The sequence below is a fragment of the Dendropsophus ebraccatus genome, chromosome 1 (assembly GCF_027789765.1).
Source record: "Dendropsophus ebraccatus isolate aDenEbr1 chromosome 1, aDenEbr1.pat, whole genome shotgun sequence".
In the NCBI taxonomy this organism is placed as follows: domain Eukaryota; kingdom Metazoa; phylum Chordata; class Amphibia; order Anura; family Hylidae; genus Dendropsophus; species Dendropsophus ebraccatus.
Window position 1 is genome coordinate 9,147,165 of NC_091454.1, and position 20,650 is coordinate 9,167,814.

Here is a 20,650-nt window from a genome sequence, read left to right on the forward strand (position 1 = left end):
GCAGGGAAACATGAATATGCAAAAGAAAAGCCTGCGGAGCCTCATCAAAGAGTCTCAGAACACAGGACTAGCCAGATATCCCTCCAGAGGGATATCTGGCTAGTCCTTTGTTTTGAGACTCTTTAAAAAGGCTCCACAGGCTTTTCTTTTGTGGATCAATTCCTGGCCATGTGGCTCTATAGTGGATATTGTCCTACTCTGTGACTTCTCCTTGTCTACGGTGAGGGTTGAGGTTATCTTTTAGCTAGTCCTCTCCTGAGAGGTTTAACACTGCATAGTGCTTGGTGTAGGCACTTGTGAGAAGGTTGATAACAGTGTGCTGTCCTGCGTCCTACCCATGCGTGGTGCTGGCTAAGAATCACTACTCTTCCTGTCTCCTTTGTGACTTACTTCCTCTACAGCGTGTAGGGTGCGCTGTGATTGGGTGAAAAGACTGCAATAGAAGAACAGAGAGGAGAGGTGATAGGAAAAAAGAAAACAGAAATCCTACTGGTCTACAGATTCTGGTAACACATGAACACAATAACCCTTTGAGATCCTTGAGCTGTGCAGCTTCCATACACTAATACACAATACAGTAACATTTAGTGGCCAACTCTTAATACCACTTTTGTCATAATAAGACCACAAAAAGTACAGACTTTTGTGAAGGGTGTATGTAACAGTAACACCCCTAGTGGGACACCACAACATGATGTCTGATCACACGAGAGTATGGAATATAAGCAATTGCGTATTCACACATATGTAGACATATGTACACACTTATAGTCATAGTCCATAGAGAGGTACATATAATGTGAGCCACATTTTCTTTTCTTAGGTCATCACTAATAAGTTAAATAAAACAAAACTATATTGTAAATGGAATAAATCTTTATTTTGTAACTCCAAACACAGCACAGAGAATAGCGATCTGATATACAGCTCCAAATCCAATGCTTTCCTACACACAGACATAGAGTTGCCTGATAGCTGCCACTAGAGGGAGCTCTCTGCATACACATGTAAAGAGCTCCCAGTAAACCTATATGCAGTACACTCCCCCTGGTATTAGTTACAAGCAGCTATAGGGATTAGGTCTCAAGATCAGAAAAACCAGGGGGCTGATCTATATAAATCTGCAGTATATAGTAAGAAATGATCACAGAATAGTGAATCTAAGTAGATAAAGCCGTAGAGGTAAGTCGTCCTCTTCAGTATTCATCTGCAAAGGGAAACTCAGGGTGATCCTTGCCGCTGAAAGAAAAATATCGTACAAGAGAAAGAAAAAAATCACATCAGGTCATGTTCACATCTCCACATCTAATAAATACTAATAAAATGGTTGATGACAATTTTGCCAAAATTTTTGCCCAGATGGCAAAATTTGCAGGTATGGGCAGGTTTTTTGTCTGAGATTTTCCCGAAGTCGCATGATTCTGCCTGTAGCAGCTGTGAAACTCACGGTGTCAATGGAAGATAGCGATAATTTCTGTTCAGAGCTTCAAGCGCCTTCATGTCTTGGGAAGATAAGGTAAAATCAAAGACCTGTGAAAAAAGATTCCATCGATGTAATTTTCCCCAGTGTGCACTAGCCCTAAGCCCAACGTGTTTCTTTTGCAAATGATCACATTCATCAGGGGCTTTTAACCTGCATTGATATGAAATTATTTAACAAGAGGAAAGGGGGACGTCACAATTTTTATTTTTTTTTAATTTATTTATTTTTTATTGTTTCACATTCTAACCTGTAAGTTTTCTTTCATCCTCTCGGGGTTGAAGCTTTTTGCCAGGACAACAACTCCAAGCTGTAGAACATATCTTATGGCCACCTGAGACGGGGTTTTATTGTGTTTTTTGGCCATGGTGACCAAAACAGGGTCTTCAAGAAGGACTGGTGAACTTTGGTCAACCCTAAGAAAGTACAAGGTCAGAAACATAAGTATATACTCATTTCCCTGGATTAGTAATTTTATGTTGGATTAAACTAACTTTATGGGATTGCCCTTTCTACTATGCTGTAGCTGTGAAATAAAAAAATATTAAAAGGGAATCTGTCACCATGAAAATGCAATCTAATCTATCACTATCATCTTATAAAGCAGGAGGAGCTGAGCAGATTGATATATAACTTTGTGGGGAAAGATTCAGTATAACTTGTCATTAATTCATTGAAATCTCTGACCTTTCTTTGCTCAGGAGTCCAATGGGAGGTCCTATCACTTTAAGAGTGACATTAAAATGTATATAAAATGTTTTCCCACAAACATATATATCAATCTGCTCAGCTCTTCCTTCTCTATAACTTGATCCCAATAAATTGAATATAATTTCCATGTCCATGTAACCCCTTTAAGGGAATAATTACTTTAATTCATAAACTTTTTGACCTTTCTTCTGATCTGTACACTTTCCATCCAATATTCTTTTTATCAATCCAGTAACTCCTAAAAAATAATGAATACAACTCTACAAATAGTTTTTATCAAGGATCTTCAACAAATTTTTTTTTTTTATAAATGTAATATTTATTAACATTTTTCAATAAAACAAGGCAAACAAAAAAAATAAAAATAAAAATATAGGGCTACCAAATACAAGCAGAAAAGGGTGTATGGCATAGTGAGAAGATAGAAACAACCCGCCTTTAAAGAGGACAGTGGCAATTTGTGGTAAAAGAAGAATAAACTGACACATAACAACCCAAACCTTGGGAAACAGCATATCAACCAATATAACCAATACACCAGAGCAGTCATTGTAAGCAATGTGTAGCCCCACAGCAAATAGAACAAGGGGTGCAAACTCAGAAACACGCAGACTTAGGGAATACACATAAAGGAAGGGCAGGGATAGGAAGGGGGGGGGGGTACAGATCAACAAATCCAAAACTTTTCCTTTTTTAGTGAGATACACCAGTGCGCCCGCAGTAAGCCTCCCAGGGAGCCCAAACAGATTCAAACAATGGAAGTTGGTTATTCAGGGACGCGGTGAGTCGCTCGAGGCCCCTGATTTCCTTTACCCTTGCCAATAAGTCTTCAAAGGATGGAGGGGAGGTCTGCTTCCAATTACGGGGGATGAGGGACTTGGCGGCTGTTAATATCTGAAGCATCAATTTGGTGGGTTTCTTACCTAGTTTTTTAGGCGTAACACTAAAAAGATAGGTTAAGGGATCTGAAGGGATCGAAATTTCCAAAACTGATGAGATCAATGCGGCCACCTGCAACCAGAAGCCCGCAATGAGTGGGCAGTCCCAGAAGATATGGAGCAGGGTACCCACTGGGCCATTACACCTCCAACAGACCGAAGGGATACTACTATTCAATTTATGGAGCAATTCAGGGGTGTGATACCAGCACATCAAGAATTTGTAGTGGGTCTCCTTATAGTTTGTTCATATAGAAGAAGAGGCCACCCTGCTCCATATCACCTGCCATACCTCGGGGGAGATCGTTCTACCCAGTGAAGCCTCCCATCTATCCATATACTTGTGTCGAACAGGCAAGTCCCCCACAGGCGAGATCAAAATTTGATATATGGCCGAAATGAGGCCTCTGGTGGATCCTCCCGCCCTTATCAATTGCTCAAAGGCCGTGGGCCTCGAGACCGTGAAGGACCCAAAAACCGAATGCATATAGTGTCGTATAGCAAGATAAGAAAAGTACTCTGACCCAGGAAGGTCGTACTTTTCCCTAAGTTTGTCTAAGGGCTGGAGGATTCGTGTTACTGGGTCCACGATATCAGCAAAGTGGAACAACCTTTTACCAATCCAATGTCTCACTATTAAGGGGGACATGCCAATCTCGAGGGAGGGCGTCAACAAGAAGGAGATGAGAGGAGAGTCCTTAGAATAAAGACAGAACCGGGCTGCGCATTGTGGACCATATCTGCCTTGTAAAGAGAATCGGCCAAGCATGGAAGAGGAGGGACAGAAGAAGAAGAGGAGAAAAAGTTTTATAATAGAGATACGTGGACCCGGGGCCTTGCCAGACGGTAAGGACTTCAGAATCCCCTGAAGTTCCTCCGTGGTAACTGGGGCATTAAGCTCCTCTAGTGCATCTGAGGGTAGAGTCGGAAGCAGACAATGCTTCAGGAAGTCCTGTATCCGCCGCTGGCAGGCCCCAGGATCCGAGGGCAAGGCGGAGGGGAGAGAGTACAGCTTAGAGAGAAAGTTAGAGAACACAGAGGCAATATCTCGGGGATGATATTTAGGATTGCCCATATGATCCTTGAGAACATGCGGGGTCTGAGCGGCAGAGCGGTCTGAAAGCATTCGTGCCAGCAATGTGTGGGCTTTATTACCCTTCTCATAGAATCTCTGTTTAGAGTAGAGCAACACTTTATGCATGAGAAGGTCCTTAAGGCGCGCTCTAGCCGCTATGAGCTTACGCAATGTCCCAAGGGAGGGCTGACTAATCAGTTTCTGATCTAGTGTCGCTATCTCCGTCCTGGTAGACTGCGCTTGTGCCTGGGCGTCTTTTTTAAGTCGGGATCCTAGTGCGATACAGTGCCCTCTGACTACCGCCTTCTGTGCCTCCCATAGAGTGGATTGCAGCTCAACTGTGCCCTCGTTTTTCATAAAATATGCGGAAATGCATTCTTTTATAGAGTCCCTATGAATCTGGGTCTTTAGGAGCGTTTCATTTAATCTCCAATGACAGTGGCGGGTGGGGGACAGAAAAGAGGCCAGTGAAAGAGCGACATGGCCATGATCCGACCAGGAGATCGGCCCTATACAGTCGGCACATTCCCAAAGAAGTAGTCGATTCTAGTGTGTGTCTGACGGGGGTGTGAATAGAATGTATAGGTGCGCTCCGCACGGTGGTCAATGCGCCATAAATCATAAAGATTGTGGGCACGTATTAGCTTCCTGAATTCCCTAGAAAGTCTAAGCAGTTCAGGAGATGGGGGCGTACCAGCAATGGAGTGTCTATCCATGATCCCAGACAGGGGAAGGTTAAAATCCCCACCAATCACTCGCATCGATGGGGGATAGGCGGCAACTCGCTTGAGAACCCTGCGGAGGAAGGGAATCTGAGTGCGATTAGGTGCATATACGTTACAAAGAAGGACAGGTCTCCCCTGAACAGTACCCTCCACAATAACATATCTCCCCCCTGGGTCTAGAAAGGAAGAAGTCACCTGCATAGGGCAGTGTCGTGAGATTAAAATTACCACTCCTGCATGCTTACTACCCGCCGAGGCAGAGTACACCTGAGGATACTGATGCTGAGCAAACCTAAAGTTAGCAGTGCGATCAAAGTGTGTTTCCTGGAGGAATGCAACACCGGCCACATTAATAGAGATACACTTAATCATCGGGAATAATGGAGGAACGATACCTGCCCATATGGAGGCACACCTGGCCCTGGGGCACAACAAAGACAAGCAAGAGGAGTACCTTCAGTAATGTCGACATTGCAGAGAATCTGCCGGACTGGAGATCTGTTAACTGGGACATAACTGTGGGAAGACAAAGTGGGAAAGGCAGGGGAAGACACAGACAAGACCAACACAAAAAGATAAAGTAAATTACCAACAACGTTGGAGAGGAGGCACACGGCCAATGACCCTTACACCAAACGTAAGGAATGGGGTAGAGTAAAAACCAGAGAGATAAACTCACAAGAGGAGAGCCTGAACCCCAGAGGAGGCGGAAGAGCAGGGACAGAAAAGAAAAGAGCAAGAAGAGTGTCATAAACTCCGGTCTACAGAGCAGACCTACGCAACAGAGAAAAGAGACTACATAGTAGAATCAAATGAAAAGACCCCATAATCAGTAGGTATTAAGCTAAAGTACTAAGGCAGACACGAGCTCAGGTAGGGGTCTCCGGGGAGGACCGATGACCAGGGGACAAGTTTCCGGATCTACGTCGACGCTTCTTTTGTCCCACGGTTGCCAGACTGGAGGAAGAGGGGGTGCTGGCGGTGAGAGTGTCCACTCCTCAATCTTAGGAACCCGGAGATTCAGAGTCTCACAGAACCGGGTAAGATCCGAGAGGTCTCGCAGAACTGCAGAGCGTCCATCTTTGCGAGCGGATAGGGCAAAGGGGAAGTTCCACCTATATGTGATGTCATTGTCCCGCAACAAGGTCAAGAGGGGGCGGAGTAGACGCCTTTTCTGCAGAGTGATCCTTGAGAGATCTGGGAATAGCTGGATCGGCGCCCCATCAAACTCCAGATTATACATATTTCTAGCCGTAGTCATATCCCGCTCCTTCAGCTGGAAATCATGCACACAGCAGATTACGTCCCTGGGTACACCAGAAGAGGGCCTTGGCCGCAGGGCCCTATGAGCCCGATCAAGCTTCACCTTGTGGGCCGCAGTCTCCCCCAAAATGGAGTTAAAGATGGCCTCAAGAGTCTCAGGTAGATCCTCATCTCGTGTAGCCTCAGGTAAGCCCCGAACCCTTATATTGTTCCGCCTCCCCCTATTGTCCAAATCCTCAATGTGTCTTTGCATGTCACTCAGGGCGGAAGTTTGGGAGCTAACAGTGGATTGTAATTGTGCTATGTAGCCCCTGGTATCATGATCGTCCTCCAGAGTCTCCATTCTAGTCGTAATCAGCTGGATATCCTTTCGCACCTCAGAAATTTCATTACATGCTTTTTTGACCTCCGAAATCAGTGAAAGGAAATAATTTTTTGTAGGGAGTTGAGATAAGAGGTGGTGGACGTCTTGCAGTGTTACCAGCATGAATTGCAGATCTGTGAGGTCAGGATCAGGGTGGTCTCCATGATCAGCACACCCTTTACACCCCTCACTTGCAAGACGTCTTCCCCCGTCGGGAAGGAGACGCTGTGGGCAGAGCCGGGGTATTATGTGAGGACCCCCCAGCCGTCGGAGCTCCCGCTCGTCTGTGGGGTAAGCCAGCTGCAGCTGGATCAGTGCGGGCTCGGGTGCGGGCTCTACTCGATCTTCTCAGCGCTGACAGAGGGAAGACAGACCCTCGAACCGGCTCTGGAGGTAGTGGAGGGTGCCTGGGAGGACTTCCTGGTGGATTTCCCCATGAACTGGGTGCCTTAGTTGCAAAGGGGTCTGCTGTAATTGCTGCGTGGGTCAGGAGCTCTCCTCTGCACGTCCTACTCCATCGGCTGCTCGCTCCGCCTCCGATCTTCAACAATTTGTGTGTACAGCCCCATGTGTCCCCATTGGTTATAGGTCCTGAATGAGCGAATACGATTCGATCGAGATGGTATTCGATCGAATATTGCGGTATTCCAAACATTTGAATTCAATCGAGTAGTGTGACGAATAAGCGGGAAACATTCGAAAGCCCTCCCATCGCAGTTGGCACTTTTTTTAATCCAATCACCATGCAGGGAGGCGGTGAGGGACCCTGGGAGTACGCACGCAGCGCGAAAACGCCGTCTACCCTCATTGGATGGCTGAACCACATGACCTCGAATATTTAATTATTGACTTCCGCCTCTGGACCTCAGATGCGTTTTCAACCTAGGCAGGGAAAGATCTTCAAGCAGGGAGAGATAGGTTTTAGTAGCGTTTTGTTTAGGCAGGCTTACTACAGAACCCAAAAGTCCTTTTCAGGGCTAAGATCCAGCGAAAAAGGTAATCTCTGAATCAAAAGTACTTCTCAGTGCTAAGACATAGATGATATAACAGCAGCAGCAGCAACATCAGCAGCAGGTGTATTTATTCCAGTACCCTGTGTGTACAAGTGACTTATAGTGTCCCTGGTTTAGCCCACTAAGGGCATGTAAACGTTATACATATTGTGCCAGTTGCCCAGTAAAAGGCACGTGATACCTTATTGTGCAGGTTGCCCAGTAAAAGGCAAATGATACCTATTGTGCGAGTTACCTAGTAAAAGGCACGTGATACCTATAGTGCCAGTTGCCTAATCTCTGCTCTGCTGCGGCCTAGGATTCGTACAGCGTAATGCGTGATACACACAAATAATGTGACGCTCTATGGACGCACATTGGAATCATGTATGTAACGCTGCGCACGAAATATGAAGGAAACGTGTGAACATTGCCGTAAACATTCGTAAAGCGTTTGCAAATATTTTTCCTTCGCAACTGCGAATAGTGGCATTATACTGTGGTTTTAGAGTGTTGGGTGTACCCAGGCATGCTCCCCCTTATGTCCCAGTGTCATTCTGGAGGTGTTTGCATCTTCTAGGGAGGTTTCATGGGGGACTTGGTGACCTCCAAGTGGTCGAATTTGGATTTCCAAGTGCCGCAAATTTTTTTCCCATAGACTATAATGGGATCGAGTATTCATTCGAATATTTGAATATCGGTGCCTATTCGATTCGAATTCTCGAAAGTCGAATATTTTACTACTCGCTCATCTCTAGTCCTGAACCCTCTGCAGTTCTCTACTACTGTTTGTAGGGCTACACAATTTATAATTTATAACCATGGAGACATGTAGTTCTGCACAAGAGCTGTATACACAAAACGGGGAAATATGTTTAATCAAGGTAGTTTATAAGGTTACGTAATTTTTTATCTTTGGGGGCTTGAAAATAAAAAGTTTCCATAGAGGGAAGCAGAAGCTTTTTTTTTTTTTATATGTGTCCATCATAACGTACAGACCACCAGCTGTAGAAATCGTTAGTTACCATTTTTTATTCCGGCTTGATCCCAGCACATAGAATCCTACGAGAATGATCCCTTGGGATTTGCAGAATTCTAAGAGTTTCCTTTGATTTAGATAAATATGGCATTCTACCTGTAGGGGGCAAAATATTCTCAGTCAATACTTAAAAGTGTCGTTTTTTTTTTTTTTTTTTTTGCAGAAATCAATTAGTCCAGGCGATTTTAAGAAACTTTGTAATTGGGTTTATTAGGCAAATATGCCATTATCTGCATTCCAAACGACTTTCCCCAGGTCCCCCCCCCCATCTCTCATCCACTGCTCATTATCAGGAAATCTTGACTAGTTTACATCAGTCGAGCCCTGTGTAACCTATGGATAGGGGAGGGGGGAGAAAGGAGATTAGTCACCAGCAGAGAGCAGAGAACAAAGGATTACACAGCGGGACCTGTGTGAAAGCCAGTATTCAGAGGTCAGAGAGGTCAGTGCTGACTTCAGAAGAAATAGCCCAGTGAAGTAGGTTAGGATTCAGCCATTTTGAGATTTTACTGTATTGTGTTTCTTGTATAGAAGCAAATGTTTCTTCGTGTTTTTCTCATTTATTTCACAGTTTCCCCATTTCCTATGTTTCAATAAACTATAATTCATCACAGTAAACCTAATAAGTGTCCGTACTATCCTATATACCTGGTTGCACACCGGCTTGTATTTCAGTCCCGGCTTGTTAAGGATGTACTCGATTTGTCTACGATTAAAATTGGAAACCCCGATCGACTTCACCAGTCCGGCGTCCTTACACTTCTCCAAGGCCTGAAAACAGGACAGAAAAAGATAGATTATCTCCAGCGATCAGCTGAAATCTGTGGGAGAACCTGGCAGCTAGTATTCGGTTTTCCTGCAGCGCCCCCACAGGTGAATTAAAGTATTGCATAGTTTTCATTTAAAGGGGAACTCCAGCAACTGGTGCTAGAAAGTTATATAACTTCGTAAAATTCATAACTTCTACTTAAAAATTTCCAACCTTCCAGTTCTTATCAGCTGCTGTATGTCCTGCAGGAAGTGGTGTATTCTCTCCAGTCCGACACAGTGCTCTCTGCTGCCACCTCTGTCCATGTCAGGAAATGTCCAGAGCAGGAGCGGTTTTCTATGGGGATTTGCTGCTGCTCTGGACAGTTCCTGACATGGACTGAGGTGGCAGCAGAGAGCACTGTGTCAGACTGGAGAGAATACACCACTTCCTGCAGGACATGCAGCAGCTGATAAGTACTGGGAAACTACAAAAATAACTTTCTGAAACCAGTTGATATGAAAGAAAAAGATTTTCACCGGAGTATCCCTTTAAACCATATCTGTCAGTTAAAAAACGTTTGATATGTCATAGAGTGTTTAGACCCTGACCGATCAAGAGTATTACACCATGAAAGAGACAAAGAAACAGAAAATAATAAGAACAAAAAAACACCAGGTACTCACCTCCCAGGTGTCTCGTAAATCTGTATCGTGAAAAATAATTTGTCCATTTTCATCCTTAGGAACTATTTTATCCCCGGGCTGTAATAAAAATAAATGAAGCAGAGATTATTCTGAATGACCATTGACTTCAATGAAATTAGTGTCGGCAGTTCCTGACATGGACAGAGGTGGCAACAGAGAGCACTGTGTCAGACTGGGAAGAATACGCAACTTCCTGCAGGACATCCAGCAGCTGATAAGTACTGGAAGACTGGAGATTTTTTTTTATTAGAAGCAATTTATAAATCTGTATAACCTTCTGCCATCAGTAGACATAAAAACAAATAAGTACCCCTTTAATGTCAGGTTAACCCCCTTAAGAGATTATATATCAATATAAACCTGTCTTGTTTGTATCTAAGCCTTATAATTCATTGTATTTAGCATTCTTTAATAACCTTAAATGCCACAGGAGAATGAATGATGAACAGGTCCATGTATTCCAGCTGTAGACTCATCAGAGACTTTTCCAGGGCCGGTCGCACAAGATCAGGAGTGTGGAAGGTGCACCAGAGCTGGGGGAGAGGAAAGAAAATTATCATCTGCATATTCCTTTAGGGTCGTTTTCCTTTAAAAGAAAAAAAAAAAGCAACAAGGGTCGGACCTGGGACACTTATACTGGAAACTGTCTGAGAAAAGGGGCATGTGACCAAACTTCCTCACATCCTTAACCCATATAATCTACTAGTAGTGGTAATCAAGGGCAATGTTAACCCGTGCCCATCTATTATACCTAATTCTATGTCTGTACGATAGGTTTGACCTATATAAAGATATATTAGGAGGTTATACATTAAAGGGATTATCCACCTAAGAGCGAAAAAATATAATGCTAGCCGGTCTTACTCACCAAGTCCCCCTGAGTATTTTGAGCCGTCTCTTGTCTTTCTAGCTGCTGCCATTTTGGAGTTACAAGTTTTTTTAAAAGCCGATCTATAACCAAGATAGGAAACTACATTTCCCATCATGCATCTCCCTGATTGGTCCGTTTCTGTACTCACCCCCTTAGCTTTCTTTCCTGCCCACTGCTGTCATCACTATTGCACAGTAAACACAGGACTGTTTTTTTTCACTGATTTTGCATCACATCCCTCCAATATGTATTCCGTACTAGCAGAGCTGACACGCGCACGGTGTAGCTATGTGCTGCATAAAGGGCATCTGTTTACTGGAGGGTATAGTGTAGGTTTAGATCCCCGCTTGCTGACTGTGAATGAAAACATTCTAGTTCCATCCAGACACTAAGAACATCTATAACAGTTACAATATGCAGAGCTGTGACACAAAGACAGGTACATTGACTGCATTCTCTAACAGCAAGCAGAGATAGAACTATAACTTTTCAGAAACCTAGGCTCAGGGACACATGTAAGTCTATGGAAGCAGAACAGGTGCATGGAGATGATGCAGATCATGTCTCCTGGGGGTCGGGTTACCAAGTCAATAGACAGCTAACCCGGCCCCCAGAGAGGAGATCACATGTCCTCTGACTACAAAGAAGGAGCTGAGCATGGTCAGAGTGGACCCAGAGTGGAGGATTTTACAAACCCAGAGCGGATAAGAATGAGGAAAAAAAACAGGGAAAGGGTGTAAGATAAGTTATACATGTATATTAGACATAGGGTGGGATTGGGAAAGGAGATTTTTTAGAATATTGTTTTTGTTACCCAGATAACCTCTTTAAGAATAGGTGCACTATTGACGGCCCAGAAAACCAATGATCAGATGACCAGCTAGATATTGTCAGAAATGTGCTGTAACCTGGTGTGAACTGGGCCTGTTTTTACTTTTGTGTGACACGCCTGCTTGCTGCTCAGCTTCCTGGCAATGCAGGAGTTAAGCTGTTTTCTGCTGGACTGATTTATTCAGCTGAGTGGCTTTTGACTGACTTGTTCCAATGGGGATCCGGACCGGGCTCTTGTTCAGCATAAAAGAAAGCTGAGGCAGTCTCTTAGCGCTGGCTATTAGGTTTCAAACCCTGATCCCTGCTCCCCCTTGTCAATTCCTGTGATCCCCGTCCTAACTCCCTCTGTTTGTTGTGCTTTGTTACCTGACCCCTGGCTTGACTTTTGACTATCCGATTGTGTCTTGTTTTTGTACTGCGCTGCCCGTTTGGTTCTGACCTTTGCTATTTTACTATCCGTAATTGGTTTGGTTGTCTGCCTGTCTCGTTCTGTGTGCACGTATCTAGTACAGGGAACATCTTCGTGTTTGTCTGCGGCCACCTAGGGCCTTGTAAGTCGAGTAGGTAGGGACAGCAGGTGGGTTCAGTGTTAGGGCTCACTGTCGTGTCTTGTCCCTACCTGCCCCGTCCTGACAGATAGATAAATTATTACCTTTCCCGTGTAAAACAAATCTTCTCTTCTCACTGTCCCATCGGCGATTTTCTCTTGCATGGCGCGGCCGACATACACCTCATTGCCATAAAGATAGGCACCGTCAATGTGCCGATAACCGATCTCAACAGCCATCTTGGTCGCCTCCTCGGACACACTCTTGGGCTAATCAATACAGAAAGATGGATGACAGTGGTCACATAGAGAAAGACTATGGAGGATACTGGGTACATAGAGACTATGGAGGATACTGGGTACATAGAGAAAGACTATGGAGGATACTGGGTACATAGAGACTATGGAGGATACTGGGTACATAGAGACTATGGAGGATACTGGGTACATAGAGACTATGGAGGATACTGGGTACATAGAGACTATGGAGGATACTGGGTACATAGAGACTATGGAGGATACTGGGTACATAGAGACTATGGAGGATACTGGGTACATAGAGACTATGGAGGATACTGGGTACATAGAGACTATGGAGGATACTGGGTACATAGAGACTATGGAGGATACTGGGTACATAGAGACTATGGAGGATACTGGGTACATAGAGAAAGAATATGGAGGATACTGGGTACATAGAGACTATGGAGGATACTGGGTACATAGAGACTATGGAGGATACTGGGTACATAGTAATTTTCTCACACTATAGATTTGCATTCTTCATTATTCTCTCTTCTTCTCCAATATTTGCTTTTCTATCCCGGCAGTCTTCTCACAAGACATAAGAGTAATCAGGGGCCTCATGTTTATGTATTACAAAGGGAATCCATTCCCTCGCCCCGGCCTCAGGGACTCTTGTAATAATTTCTTACTATTAAACACTTATTCACTACACAAGATTCTTATAAGTTTTAGCAGACTGAACACTTTGTACACCTATCCCTATAGTAGTAGTAGTAGTAATAACATACTGTACCTGACAACTTTTTGAGTAGCCAAAGAGGGACACGTGTGGTTTGGTCTAGGAAAATTTTACATTTCTATACTTTTTAATTCAAGGATACAATCACACGTCCAGGACCTGCTGCAGATTGATGCATTTAGTTACATCGATATCTGTAAATCCTGTATGTGTGATGCATCCTTAGCTCCCGGTCACACATCAGTAACCCTGTCTGTAATTGGAGACCCACAACTGCGGACAGGATTACTATGTGTGTCAGTAAGTGTCCGCATATGCAGGGACCCACCGCCATATACTGTAGGTGTCACAGACGCACAATGGCTTCATCATTTTTTTCCGGCAGGAAACATTTCCCCCAAACACAACGGTAACACCTACAGATGTGTGTATGGGGCCATATGATCTGCATGTGTGACAGCGGCCATAATGTCACATGATACATCTGAATAGAACAATGTTTAGGATCCAACTTGCACCACATGACGGAATAAAAACACGGACTGGAGAGAAAGGAACGGCTGCACATCCCATCTATGGCTGATACTAATGCCGCTAGGTCTATTATAAAAACCAACACCAGAGTGTCTGTATGTAATTTGATCAAACCATAATAGCCCCGTGTACCACCGCGCAGGTCCTCTGGTTCACACGGGTCCCTACGCTAACTCCACACCGTGTCGGTCAGTGACCACCACCCCCGCAAAGCGTGCACATGCAGGGAAGGGAGGCCATGGAACGGCCCTGCAACCCCAATGTCACAGGACAAGACCCAAAATGCCCCACCAGAACCCGGCCAGCACCACCGGCGGGGAAGGCTGCCCCCAAACGACACAAGTATGAATATGGTATTACATTCACCACTGCTGCTCACACAGAATGGGGAAGACATAAGGATATGCCTGTGCTCACATGTCAGTACCTTATGTCTTCCCCACTCTGTGTGAGCAGCAGTGGTGAGTGTAATACCTTATTCATACTTGTGTTGATTGGGGGCAGCTTTCCCCGCCGGTGGTGCTGGCCGGGTCCTGGTGGGCCATTTTGGGTTTGGTCCTGTGACATGGGGGTTGCAGGGCCACTCCATGGCCCCCCTTCCCTGCACGTGCACGCTTTGCGGGGTTGGCGGTCACTGACCGACACGGTGTGGAGTTAGCGTAGGGACCCGTGTGGACCAGTGGACCTGCACGTTGGTACACGGGGCTATTATGGTTTGATCAAATTGTATACAGACACCCTGGTGTTGATTTTTATAATAGGCCTAGCGGCATTAGTATCAGCCATAGATGGGATGTGCAGCCGTTCCTTTCTCTCCGTGTCGTGTTTTACATGATGGAATAATATGCAAGTTTAGGAAACCAGACACTTTCTAGAGCAACATAAAAAGTTTATTAATGCAAATCTAAATCCTAGGTCCAAAAGTGGTGCAAGTAAGGGGCAAAGAGGGACAGAGGGACGTGGGTCAAAAGTAGGGACCCTTGGGAGGTATGGCAATAGTAATAGCAAAAGTAGTAGCAGCAGTAGTAAGAGTAAGAGTAGTAATAGTAGTAATAGTAATAGCAAAAGTAGCAGTAGTTAAGAGTAAGAGTAGTAGTAGTAAGAGTAGTGGTGGTCGTAAAAGTAGTATTAGTATTAGTGGTAGTAGGAGTAGCAGCAGCAGGAGTAAAAGTAGTAGAAGCAGTAACAGTACTAGTAGTAATAGTGGTAGTAAAAGTAGTAGAAGTATTAGTGGTAGTAGTAAGAGTAGCAGTAGTAGTAATAGTAGTAGAGTAGTATTGATAGTAATAGTAGTAGTGGTAGTCGAAGTGGTGGTAGTAGTAATAGTAGTAGTAGAAGTAGTGGCAGTAATAGTAGCGGTAGAAGAGGTAGTAGTAGTGGTAGTCGAAGTGGTGGTGGTAGTAGTAATAGTAGAAGTAGTGGCAGTAATAGTAGAGGTAACAGTTGTGGTAGTTGAAATAGTAAAAATGGTAGTAACGCCACATCAGAGGGCCCATGGCGCAGACCCCCGGAGCTGACATAGCCTGCAGCACCTGGCGGCCGAGCAGGCCTCCCGGGTGCTGCAGCTGTTTGGGGTCCGAGGGTGTCCTGGGCAGTAGTGGTACCGGACTCAGCGTACGCCCGGGCTGTGCCGAAAGTACAGGCCGGATGCTGAGCTACCCTTCGCGTATCCCGTCCTATCCCCGGCAGCACAGGTACCAGGGAGCTCAGCATCCACCCCCGGCCTGTACTTCCGGCACAGGAAGTGCGTGTTAAAGACGCTCCCTGCACTGGAAGTACTAGCCCCGGCGGACACTGAATCCATTACCAGTGCTGCCCGGGAATCCTCGGGACACCCCCCAGGAAGCCCTCCAGGGAGAAGAGGAGAAAACAGCCAATGGAGGAGTTAGGTGAGTTGTGTTTTTTTTTTTAATCTTCTTTGCAAAGAGGTATAATACAGGGGGTGCATCTATGGGGGATAACCAGGGGGGGCATCTATGGGAGATAAACAGGGGGGGCATTTATGGGGGATAAACAGGGGGCCATATATGGAGGATTATACAGGGGGGGCATATATGGGGGATAAGATAGGGGGGCATCTATGGAGGATAATACAGGGGGGGGCATCTATGGAGGATAATACAGGGGGGGCATCTATGGGGGAAAATACGGGGGGACATCTATGGGGGATAATACAGGGGGACATTATGGCGGATAATACGGGGGGACATCTATGGGGGATAATACAGGGGGGGCATCTATGGGGGATAATACAGGGGGACATCTATGGCGGATAATACAGGGGGGACATCTATGGGGGATAATACAGGGGGGCATCTATGGCGGATAATACAGGGGGACATCTATGGCGGATAATACGGGGGGATATCTATGGGGGATAATACAGGGGGACATCTATGGCGGATAATACGGGGGGATCTATGGAGGATAATACAGGGGGGGCATCTATGGGGGATAATACAGGGGGACATCTATGGCGGATAATACGGGGGGATATCTATGGGGGATAATACAGGGGGGATCTATGGAGGATAATACAGGGGGGGCATCTATAGGGGACAATACAGGGAGCATCTATGGGGGATAATACAGGGGGGCATCTATAAGGGATAATACAGGGGGCATCTATAGTAGGATAATACAGGGGGGGCATCTATGGGGGATAGTACAGGGGGCATCTATGGGGGATAACCAGGGGGGGCATCTATGGGGGATAATAGAGGGGGACATCTATGGGGGATAATACAGGGGGGCATCTATGGGGGATAATACAGGGGGGCATCTATGGGGGATAATACAGGGGGGGAATCTATAGGGGATAATACAGGGGGCATCTATAGTAGGATAATACAGGGGGGAATCTATGGGGGATAATACAGGGGGGGCATCTATAAGGGATAATACAGGGGGCATCTATAGTAGGATAATACAGGGGGATATATAGTAGGATAATACAGGGGGGCCATCTATGGGGGATAATACAGAGGGGCATCTATGGGGATAATACCGGGGGGGGGGCATCTATGGGGGATAATACAGGGGGCATCTATAGTAGGATAATACAGGGTGGCCATCTATGGGGAATAATACAGGGGGGGCATCTATAGGGGATAATACAGGGGGCATCTATAGGGGATAATACAGGGGGGGGCATCTATAGGGGATAATACAGGGGGCATCTATAGTAGGATAATACAGGGTGGCCATCTATGGGGAATAATACAGGGGGGGGCATCTATAGGGGATAATACAGGGGGGGCATCTATAGGGGATAATACAGGGGGGGCATCTATAGTAGGATGATACAGGGGGAGCATCTATGGGGGATAATACAGGGGGCATCTATAGTAGGATGATACAGCGGGAGCATCTATGTGGGATAATACAGGGGGTGCATCTATGGGGTCTGCAGAAGGTGGTATAGTGCACGGGGGCATCTGTAAGGGGGAATACACAGAGGGGCATATACTATAAGGGGGTCACATAGTGTCAGGGCTACTCACTAAATGAGGGTGTAAAGGGGCCAATACAGATGTGCAGAAGAGAGATGAGGATGGTGCCAGAGTGAGGAGCCTAATATGTCTGTCTGTCAGATTTTGTGGATCCGTGGATTCGCCTAATCAAAAGTTTGCTATGGGCCCTTAGCTATTTCTAGTTACGCCCCTGTTAGTAGCAGTAGTAATAGTAGTAGTAGTAGTAGTGGTAGTAATAGTAATAGTAGTAGTAAAACTATTATTAGCAGCTGTAGTAGTGATAGTAGTAGTAGTAGTAGTAGTGGTAGTAGTAGTAGTAGTAGTAGCAGCTGTAGTAATAGTAATAATAGTAGTAGTAGTGGTATTAATAGTAGTAGTGGTAGTAGTAATATTAGTAGCAGCTGTAGTAGTGGTAGTAATAGTAGTAGTAGTAATAGTACTAGTAGCATTCAGCATTTGAGAGATTTGTCTAAAACATTAGAAAAATTTCGAATTTTCAGAATATTTGAGAAATTTGGGAAACAATTTAGACTCTTAATTCCCTTATTTCTAAATATAAGAATATAACAATAATATTGATAATAATAATAATAATAATAATAATAAAATACATAAAACATGCAGTATAATAATAATACATAAAGCAGGCTTTACAGTATATAGTACAGTATAATACAGTATATGGTATAATACAGTATATGGTACAGTACAGTATATACTTAAGTATAGTATAGTATATAGTACAGTGTATAGTATACAGTACAGTATATAGTATATAGTATAATATATAGTCACTCACTGCTTCTGGGGCAGAAGTTCCAAATCCAATCACAGGAATTTTGTTCCCATCATTCATGATCATGTAGGACTCCGCACAGAGCTCCATCTTTCTCGTATCTCAGAGATGTGTTTGTCCTCGGTTAGCTTCCTTCATACGTTTTTGTCACATGCCCCCCTCCCCCCCCCCATGAATAAGGAATATATCCTGTTGATGGATTTCTGGATAAATTTGTTTAAGATTCATTTTCTCCTTGCGAATAACAATAAGAATCTTCTTTTCCTTCGATTTTTTGCGAACTCATTTTACCTTACTATATAAAGAAGCACTCCAGGTTTCATTTATTTATTTATTGCCCATATGATTTGCACTTACCATCACCAGTCCAACAGCGCCATTTGTTTTATCCCTATTCAGCTGCATCCATCCATTTCATTACTGTAACTGGGTCATGTGATCACCTGCCTGACCCACAGTAAATCTTAGTGTTTAAAGGAGATGTCGGACCATCTTAAAAAGCCAGGAAGCGATGGGGTGCGGGAAAATAATAAACAAATTATACTTACCTATCCTTCTGTCCCATAACGCCAGTCCCAGGTCCCATTGACAGCCACCAGTAACCTGTAGTTCTTCCAGTTGAAACAGCATTTATAGTATCTGGCTAAGGAATTGCTGGGACAGCACACCACTCAGCCAGGCCATGACGTTGTAGCTAGAAGAGCCGGGTACGTGAGGTAACCAGTTTCCTGATGAAAATTACTTCTGGCGGCGTTCAGCAGCACCCAGCAGCGGTGCAACGGAGGCAAGAGGATGAGTTTGGGTTGTTTATTACCCCCCCCCCCTCTTCTTTCTCCCTTTTTTAAGTTTGGTGGGACTTCTCCTTTAATGTATCAGATGGAGGTGGTCTGTCCTTGGTTAGCTGACTTCTTGTGAACCACAGGATGACACCATCACCTTTTAGACCCCTCTCCTCCTCAGATCTTTGTGCCGCTGCTATCTCAATGTGATCAGGATATGCAATAGCTACATAATCTATGCCTTCCCTGAGACTGTATCAATGTGCATTTTTGAAGATTTAGGCTATGTTCACACTACGTATGAGACTGGCCGTTCCGTGACCCCGGCCGTTCCATGACCGGAAGTACCGGCTGCAGGGCCGGCGTCAGCACCCGGCTAAGTAGGGCAAATGCCGGGGCCCCCAGCTCCTCTAGGGGCCCACTCCCGTTTGTTACTACATTTTTTTTGTTAGTAAAAAAGAAAAAAAAGTGTAGTAACAAAGGGGACTGGGCCCCTAGAGGCCGCATGTGACAGTTAGGGGCCCGCCGATCCATACTGGGGCCCCCGAGCACCTGTCTTCCATCACAAATCTTCCCTACAGCCGAGTAGGAAAGAGGACCTTTGAGTCTGAAGGACCTTTGATGATGTCACGGGTCATGTGATCGGACACATGACCTGATAGAGGGCAGAACGGTAGGCTCTGCATACTAAGTGTCCTGTATGTGCTGGTTCTTCTACTTGTTTTGTGTATAGAGGTCCTGCTGTAATATATCTATATCTATTACAGCAGGATATATATATATATATATATATATATATATATATATATATATATATTTATATATTACAGCAGGACCTCTATACACAAAACAACTAGATATCTGTATCTATCTATCTATCTATCTATCTATCTATCTATTTCCCTATCTCCTATCTATCTATCTATCTATCTATCTATCTATCTATCTATCTCCTATCTATTATCTATCTATCTATCTATCTATCTCCTATCTATCTCCTATCTATCTATCTATCTATCTATCTATCTATCTATCTATCTATCTATCTATCTATCTCCTATCTATCTATCTATCTATCTATTTCCCTATCTCCTATCTATCTATCTCCTATCTATCTCCTATCTATCTATCTATCTATCTATCTATCTATCTATCTATCTATCTATCTATCTATTTCCCTATCTCCTATCTATCATATGAACATGGTGAGACCTCTAGTTCTCCTATATTCAGGCCCTGCAGTGATATACAGTGTGTGTGTGTGTATATATATATATATATATATATATATATATATATATATATATATACACACACTGTATATCACTGCAGGGCCTGTATATAGGAGAACTAGAGGTCTCACCATGTTCATATTATAAATATATATATATATATATATATATATATATATATATATATATATATAATGCTGGTGCTGCTAGTTCTCTAGTATACAGCTCCTGCTCTGTGTGTGTGTATGTATATACACACACACACACACACACACACACAGAAGGAGCTGTATACTAGAGAACTAGCAGCACCAGCATGATATATATATATATAATCCTGTGACTGGGTCTGACTCCTCCAGAGTCCTGACTACTGCAGAGATCAGGAGATACAGGAGGAGAAAGATATGCAGCAGCCGCATGTTTCTTCTGCTGCAAATCTTTCCTCGCCTGTCTCTCCATGATTTGCTCCTCAAAGGGGCCCGCCGAGGCTCTGTCGCCCAAGGGCCCACAAAAAGCTGGAGCCGGCCCTGACCGGCCGGATGATCTTTCCGGCCGCA

The 20,650-nt window shown here is 44.5% G+C and overlaps 1 protein-coding gene across 1 annotated transcript; it reads right to left on the reverse strand.

The window, feature by feature from the left end:
• Positions 1-894: 894 nt before the first annotated feature.
• Positions 895-19,498, reverse strand: LOC138788458 (aldo-keto reductase family 1 member C1-like). The gene is made up of 9 exons (XM_069966334.1): positions 18,083-19,498; positions 12,397-12,561; positions 10,459-10,575; positions 10,022-10,099; positions 9,236-9,358; positions 8,574-8,683; positions 1,731-1,896; positions 1,448-1,530; positions 895-1,239 (listed from the first exon to the last, which is right to left on the reverse strand). Exons 1-9 carry the CDS (start codon positions 18,167-18,169, stop codon positions 1,197-1,199), a joined length of 972 nt encoding a protein of 323 aa, XP_069822435.1. The 5' UTR covers positions 18,170-19,498; the 3' UTR covers positions 895-1,196.
• Positions 19,499-20,650: the final 1,152 nt, after the last annotated feature.